Raw genomic sequence first — 8,442 nt, 5'->3', positions numbered from 1 at the left:
AGCAGAATGGACGGGCTTAAAAGGTTTGTTTGTTTGTTTGTTTGTTTGTGTGTGTGTATGTGTGTGTGTGTGTGTGTGTGTGTGTGTGTGAGGAGCAGCAGTTACATCATGCAAGGACAGCCTGTAACAAGTGTGCAGGTGTGAGCAAACCCTGATTAGCTTATACAGGCCCTACACTACACAAAAATCAATGAAATTTGTCATGACATAAGAATCCTACAGCAACTATATTATTATATTCATATCACTAAACCACATACATAATTTGAAAACATTTACACCAAATTCAATTAATTATTTAATTAATTTTTGTTGGTGTTGAGCTAAACAGTGCTTGGAAACTTGTGGCCTGATTACTTGTAGTGTTTTTTTATTTGCAGTGTTTACTAAGCAAACAAACAAACCATATTAGTGTAATATGATTTGATATGATTTTTAAAATAGTTTTAGTTTAAATGAGAAATGTTGCAAGTAGCTGAAATAAAAAGTTGTATTTTATTTATATTTTATTTCAAGTGACGAAGTTATGGTTTTAGATTTACTTACTATCCTGAAACAAACTAAAAAAGATATTACAATTGCTCATATATGTTTTATGCTCAACCTGTTTGCCGTTTTAAAATACAAAAAAAACGTTGGTACTTTTTTGAAGTAAAATTGAAATACAACAGCAGGTAGTGATTGATTTGTATATTCATACTGTTGATCATCCAACAGATAAGCGTGGGAAAATTAAAACAGCACAAGCATATAAATTAAAGCATTAAAAAATGTTTTTAAAAATGAAAACAATTTAGTTTTCTGTCTCTATTTGTAATTACATGATTTAAATAATAAAATTAATCAGTTTCAGGATTTTAACCCTTTAAATGCCATTTTGTTTGTATAATGCCAGTTTTTTTTTTTTATGAAAATACAATTATTTTCCATTTACAAAATGGGAAACAGATTTTTTTTTTTATATTATAGTCTTGGATAAGTCACAGATTATTTACAGATGTATTTTGATGCATTATTTTCACTGCATTTAGCATATGGAATTTTTTTTTTTTGTCAGGTTAAAGGTGGGGTATGTAATTCTTCAAAAACACTTTAGAAAACTGATTTGGGCCGAATAGCAAAACAAACTTGTAGCCAATCAGCAGTAAGGGGCGTGTCTACTCGTGATATGGAGGCGAGAGCTTTCAGTGCACAGGACGGACATTAGCGAGCCGAGTGACAGAAAGATAGAGATGGCGGATAAAAAACAAAAGAGGAAAACGTCTGCGGAACAATAAGGCAAGAAGTAGGACACGTGTAAATATCTTTCCAGCACTGGAGAGAACTCAAGAGCGGAGGCCTGCGATCGGACGCCGAGGTTGTTTTGTTTCTTCTCGATAGGCGAGTAACACCGTGTCTACAACAGCTAAAGTCTGCCTACACTGGACGCGATCAAACGCCCGTTGAAAACCATTTGAAATTTGTGTCAGCACGTCATAAATAGAACCCGGCAGCAGTATTCTGTCTGGGATTCGTTGCGCCGCGCCGCTCACATCCGATGTAGACACGGTGTAACATTGGTTTTGCTTTGTTTCACAGAACTAATCGTTGCCTGGGTTGTGTACGTATGTGTGGGGCGGAGCTATCAAAATAGGGGCAAGACCCTTTTGGGGTAGGGGTGTGTTTGTTTTGGTGATTTCAAATATCAACATTGGCTACCAGAAATTGCTTACCCTGCCTTTAATTGGTACCTGGATTAAATATTGCAGTTTTAATTGGTTTCAATGGGGACATTTTTAGCCTCAAGGTCCCGACTCCCGAGTCTATTTTTTTTATCTTGTGTAAAGTAGATACATGAAAGGAAATTAGGGTGAAATATTGAAATTCCAATAAAAATACACATTTTGGCGAAAATGTATGCTGTTTGCATTAACACAGCCAAGAAAAGAAATAAAATCTTAAGGATGAACAAGGGTTAACTATCACTAACAACATCAGTATCATCAAGTACAATAAAAAGCTGAATGAACAGGATATATATATATATATATATATATATATATATATAATGGATGTACTGGGCACTGAAGGTGTAACAGACCCATCGCCCCGCATGTCAGCGCCTGAATTCAGTTGCAAATAAGATAACGTATATTTCTAATGATAACTAATCAGACAGTCACACACTGCACTGTAACGGTATAGATTTATTACACTCGCACAGCACATGTAAATAGTTTTAGAATAAAAATAATAAAGAAAACAGTGACATTTAGTTTAGACATTGTTTTGAGACATTAACTGCATTCCTCAGATTTCACATACACCACAAACGAAATATTTAACATGAATGAAATGAAACAAAACAGGCTCTGCAGTTTTGTAAGAGATGGCCTAGAGACAGCAAACCATGGGATCTAAACCCTAGCCTGACTTTCAACCATATTTAAAATAAAAACATCATAAAAAAACAACAACTTGTATATGCAACACATGCACAGGATTGTTCTACATGCCAAAAACAGCTGGTGTCCGGTCATTTATATTACATCTTTTTCACACTCAATGGACATACAGTACTTTGAAGGTTTGGGAGAAACAAATATAAACTTTAAGAAGATGCCAAACTTTCTTCTGATGCACATAAGAGCCCATCTTGAAGCTAAAAACTATTGTTATACATTATACCAGGTGGACTAGAACCATATTTTAGCTCATAATTTGACATTTTTTAGTATTTTATCATGTGGAATCACTTTTTTACTCTGTATCAGTAGATCAAAATGACACAATCCATTGTTTTGATTTGTTACTTTTATTACGTTTCAATTGCTAATAAACACGATGGTGTAATGTAGTTCAAATTAGGTAAGAAGATAAAACGAATAGTGCCTGTAATATATAGTTTAAGTTTAAAATGATGTATTATTTTGGTTTTCATATTATTTGATGGTCACATTTAATTTGAACAGGAATAGATCAGAATTGCTGGAACAATCTGAAAATCTACTAAAGATCAGCTGTAGAAGACTAAAAGCATCAATGTGTCCTAAAGCTACCTAAAGACTTGTGGCTGTGTTTATAAGCTGCCTTACACTAAAAACAGAGTCTGAAACAAAGCCGGTATTGGCTTTGAACTCTTTATAAAACTTTCAAAGCTGGTAAACATATTAAAGTGAAATATTATCCTGATTTACAAAGCTTAATCTGAGCAATATGCATGTAACGTGTATGTGAAACATGATTACGCATTTCAAGACACTAGCAGATGAGACGCAACCATTTCCATCATTTAAGAATTAGTTAAGAAAATCTAGCGTAGCGTTAGTTCTGGCAGGTCACGTTAGTCAAGCTCGCATCAGCTGACTCTCAGCTGATCCCCATCTACCTATGGGAATACGACACCTATATAAGCATTCATATATAAGGTCCCTCAGTATTATCAGCAGTTTTCGCATTGCTCAATAGCTAATTACCCTCCTCCATCCCCAGCTCCTCCTCTGTCAGTCAGGATTCAGCCTTCTGATTATCCTTTGAATCAGACTAATTCTAAAATGTGCTCTAATTGTCAATCATCTTTGACGATAGTGGTCCTGACAGAACCAAGCTTTACTCGACTTGTACAGACGTTCAGATGCAATTATATGAATGAAAGCAGGTGTAGCACGCTGCTCATATGTGCAGATACTAGCTCTGAACGCGTAAACATTGCGAATGGAAAGCTGCATTGTTTACAACAGCAAAGAATGAGTTATTATAAAATATCAGCATAGAAAAAACCCCAATAAATTAGTGAACATACTAGTTAGATATAGAAAATCTACGATCTCTGTTGTCTCTTCCATTGTTATAAAAAATGTGAAAGAAAAAGAAATATCAAAACAGAAACAAGGACTTAAGAGTGTTTCTTGGTTAAATCTACATCTTTCCGACCAAACAAAATAACAAAATAACAAAATAACAAAATAAATGGAATATATAATATTAGCCTGCACCGTGTAGTAATGAATATATATGACATTCAGCGGTGTTGGAGTATCGACTGAACCTCAGAAAGTCTTTCCTGGTGGAATGTTGAGGTCTGAAATCGTTCTGCTGAAGCTGGAGGTGAACAGAGAGGTCGCAGTGGTTAGCAGGTGTGCTCTCGTCTAGGATTTGTTGGCATCTCTGACCTTCTGGATTTCCTGTTCAAGGAAGAGAAATCACGGAGAGCTTACAGAGGGACATATTCTCACAGATAGCTGTTATACAGATGAAGGAAGACACTAGAGGGATTTTAACATGAATATGGATTAGTGGTTGACCGATATTGTTTTTTTGACAGCCGATGCCGATATCTTGGAAAGCAGGGTGGCCGATGGCCGATATAAAGCCGATATAATTTTATTTATTTTAATTAATATTTAAGAAATTTGAAATCATTTGAAAATGGATTTAAAAATAAATGTGTAAAATAAACATACTTATACTTTAGATGACAATGTATTTTTCACAAATAAATAAATATTTAATAAAAAGTCAACATTGTAACCAACAGGGCACTAAGTAATCTGGGAAGTTTGTGTGCATTGGGAATCATATTTTTTCAAATAAAGCCAAGGTAAGAGTCATTTTACACACAGCACACAGTGAAAATGACATTAATGTGACAGTGGGCAAATGGATAAAGCGCAGCATAATTTGAAATCACGAGTTTAAATTTTGTCGCTCACGCGTCTCCAGTGAGGCTGAACTCTCCTCCTGTCCGCATTCAATTCGCACAGATCGATCGTCACACAGAGAACACGCGATCATGCAGGATACACATGCACACTTCACAAGATCTCAACTGGATTCGACTAAGTTTGCAAGGTTTGTGAAGTTAAATGTTCATTAATAGACATTCAAATATTTGTTCAAATGATTTAAATGCGTATTTGCTGAATGCTGACGGCAAACAAGACAGTATTATAATGTTTGCTTTTCTATTACTAATCATATAAAAGCAATCGTTATAATACTTTTTTGAATACATTTTAATTCCTTTGTTTAACCATTCTATCTGATTATTAGACAGACTTCTAGACAGAACTGTTAACGACGACAGCAAACAAGAGGGAGAATGTGAGCACTGTGTGCTTAGACGCTGCCGTTCTCAGCGCCGTCAAAATAAAAGTCCCGCCTCGAAAGCATCGGCCAAACAGGAAAAACTTATCGGCCGATGCCGATATGTGAAAAATACCAAATATCGGCCGATATATCGGCCTTGGCGATATATCGGTTGACCACTAATATGGATGTAATGGTATGATGGTTTTGTGGTACACTGTGGCTTTATCTCATACACTTTTTCCAATAAATTTAAAGTTGTTTTTTCCCCCCTAATATTTAAGTAGAGGAATTAAATTACATGAGATACACTGAATTAGGAGAGAAAATTGTGTAAATGAAAATGTCTAAATTCAAACTATTATTTTGAAAAAATATTTTGGGTGTTTAAAAAACCCACGAAGCACCATTAACATTAATGATTAGGCAGTTTGGGGAAAAAAGAGAGGTGAATTGTAGAGCTGCACAATTAATGGAATTTCTAATCGTGATTACGATTACGCCACAATTACAAAATCGTTCAAAGCGGCAATTAATCGTTCAAAGTCCACTTATGTTATTCTGCGTGCTTTAGATGTGTTTTTTCTTTCTACAGATAATCTTAAGGGGTTTTCCATTGTTTTAATTTAGTATAACGTAATACCATTCATATTTTCACTTTTTTTTTAATTTAAAGAAGAAACCAATCCAACGTATAGTTGACATTGAGGCTTAATACTATAGAAAAACAAACATTTTTCAGTTAGTGTTTTCAGCTCTAAAAATATGGCATGCGGTTGCTTCAAACAATGGTGTAAACATCATTCAATGTAAATAGTGATAATTGTAATTAATAATCGCAATTACAATTTCAAGGGAGTAATCGACAATTATGATTTTTGTCAATCGTGCACCCCTACCAGCTAATAAAGTATATACATAATTGTTTCAGTATATATAATATTCATACAATACAGAATTAGTTGAAATACATTATGGAAGCTTGTTTCCACCATGGAATAAAAAAAAGTGAAATATAATTGCAACTTTTCTCACAATTCCGATTCTTTCTCGCAATTGCGAGGTTATATATCCCACAATCCTGACTTCTTTTCTCTGAATTGTGGGATATAAACTCGCAAATGTGAGTTATAAGTCCAAGTCAGCTCACAACTGACATTTTCTTACAATTGCGAGTTTATATCCCACAATTCTGTCTTTATAAATCACAGTCGTGCATATAAAGTCAGAAATACAAGATATAAACTCGCAATTGTGAGATAAAAAGTCGCAATTACATTTCTTATTTTTCTATCCCGTGGTGGAACGGCTTCCGTAGTACACTATTTTTAAAGTAATAAAAAAAACAACAGAAAATAGAACGCACTATGGGAAAATAATAAATAAGCTATAAAATGCATAAGTGTTTTTTTCTAAATTAAATTTTTGCTCAACTGGATTTTGTTCATCTGTTCCAAAGAAATCCAAAATAAAGTAAATAACTGGTTGTAACTGAAATATGTCTCTGTGTGTTTATCAGAGGGATGTTTATTAAAAAATTGTTATTAGCAGTGCATCCTGATACTGTGATAGAGTGCTATTTTTTTGAACGTTTTTATATTTTTCATCAAAATCTCATACCATTCCACAATCCAAATTTTTTGGGAGCAAGTATTTAATTTTACACTGGTGCTTTTATGGGATTGCGGTCTGACTAATTTAGTAAATCTGGCCTCTAGTGATGAACATTTACGCTGCAAAAAAATTACCTCAAGAACAGCATCTTTTAATTTCCCATACGCTACGTCAAGATCATCATTGATAATCACCACATCAAATAAACCTGGCTCTTTGCCTGAAATATGGATATATAAAAGTTAGCGTGCTATTCCAGATGTGAAAAAAACACTGCAGTATTTAATTAAAAATAATTAGCATAGGAACGGACACTTACTTATTTCCATGTCCACTTTGGCTGCATGTAAACGCTTTTGTAAACTTTCCTCAGATTCAGTTTTTCTATCCCTTAATCGTTTTTCCTGAAGACATACAGTTTTAGATTAAAACGAGAAGACGACACATAAACAGAATATTTGGATTGAGAGATGATTTACAGTATTTCTCACCAGGATTTCCATTGACGGAGGCTGGATGGACACATAGATGGGGTTGAGATCGGTTCTCTTGATGTTCTTCACTCCCTGCATGTCAATGTCCAAAATGCAAATCATATTTTTGGCCTGAACAGCCTGTACAGCTGCTTTACTGTGAACGGGGCAAAAACGGTGTTAGTTACAATTACATACATATTCCTGCATACATGCAGTATTTCTCTAGCTTGAACATGACGACAAACATCAGTGATGGGTCGTTCATGAATGATTTGTTCATTGCTTCTGTCACATGACAAATCAACTAAAGACTCGGGAGGTAAACTAATCATTTATGGTACTCATCTTTGGCTACATTATAATGATTTCCTAATTCATAATATGATCGAGTTTGCATAGGTGGACGTGTTTGAAGAATTTGGCTGTTGAAAATTTAATATTTAATGCCACTCAAATGCAGAGTTTAGCTCCAACCATTATTAACGTTCTGGTACTGTTTGGTCATTTTTGACTGAAAATTTCGTTTTTTTTTTAGATTTTTTTTTTACTTCATCGGAATGGAACGAAACTTGGTAAAGGTTTTGGCACTTGCTATGTGAACACACAAACACATACAAAATAACAAAACAAAAAACAAACAAAGGTTAAATGGTCCTGAAAAAAAAAAAAGTCACACTTGCACTGTTCATGGTCAAAAATGACCTCATTGGAAATGAATGGGAAGTGAATTTCTTCTAGTGGAAACGTTTGGTACTGAAAGTTCATTTTTTGAGATATCAACCTCAAATTTAAAAAACACAACTTGTTTAGATATAGGGCTTTGATTTTCACACCGCTTGAGAGTAAAACATTTTATATTGCATATAAAATTTAAAAATAGTATTTTGTGCATTTTTCAGATTTTGTTTTAAATTATTGTATGTATGCATATGAAGAGTTTATACTCCGTTTTTTTAAATGTTCAAAAATCATGTTTTTTATTATGTAATCATGTTTTTATTGTGTTTTATTGTGTTGGTTAGCTGTAATTTTTTGTTATTTTTTTAACCTAATCAAAATAACCCAACTGCAGTTTGATTGAGATTAACTGGAATGCACAATGAAAAAACATGATTTTTGAGACTTGTTAAAAAACGGAGTTATCCGTTTTAGCAAATGAACTCTTCATATATATATATATATATATGAAGAGTTCATTTGCTAAAACGGATAACTCCGTTTTTTAACAAGTATCAAAAATCATGTTTTTTCATTGTGCATTCCAGTTAATCTCAATCAAAATGCA

The 8,442-nt window shown here is 33.9% G+C and overlaps 1 protein-coding gene across 1 annotated transcript in view; it reads right to left on the bottom strand.

Moving 5' to 3' along the window:
* Positions 1 to 3,530: 3,530 nt before the first annotated feature.
* LOC107671651 (guanylate kinase-like) overlaps positions 3,531 to 8,442 on the bottom strand; it is a 7,142-nt gene continuing 2,230 nt past the window's right edge. The window contains exons 5-8 of the mRNA XM_016464559.1: positions 7,173 to 7,311; positions 7,001 to 7,085; positions 6,816 to 6,901; positions 3,531 to 4,163 (exon numbers count right to left, since the gene is read on the bottom strand). Coding sequence (XP_016320045.1) covers positions 4,128 to 4,163; positions 6,816 to 6,901; positions 7,001 to 7,085; positions 7,173 to 7,311 — 346 coding nt within the window. The 3' untranslated portion in view covers positions 3,531 to 4,127. The remainder of the gene's footprint in view (positions 4,164 to 6,815; positions 6,902 to 7,000; positions 7,086 to 7,172; positions 7,312 to 8,442) is intronic.

This window comes from Sinocyclocheilus anshuiensis, unplaced genomic scaffold, assembly GCF_001515605.1.
Source record: "Sinocyclocheilus anshuiensis isolate Anshui unplaced genomic scaffold, SAMN03320099.WGS_v1.1 scaffold524, whole genome shotgun sequence".
NCBI classification, from domain to species: domain Eukaryota; kingdom Metazoa; phylum Chordata; class Actinopteri; order Cypriniformes; family Cyprinidae; genus Sinocyclocheilus; species Sinocyclocheilus anshuiensis.
The sequence above is the reverse complement of the archived record's forward strand: the minus strand, read 5'-3'. Positions and strand labels throughout refer to the sequence as shown.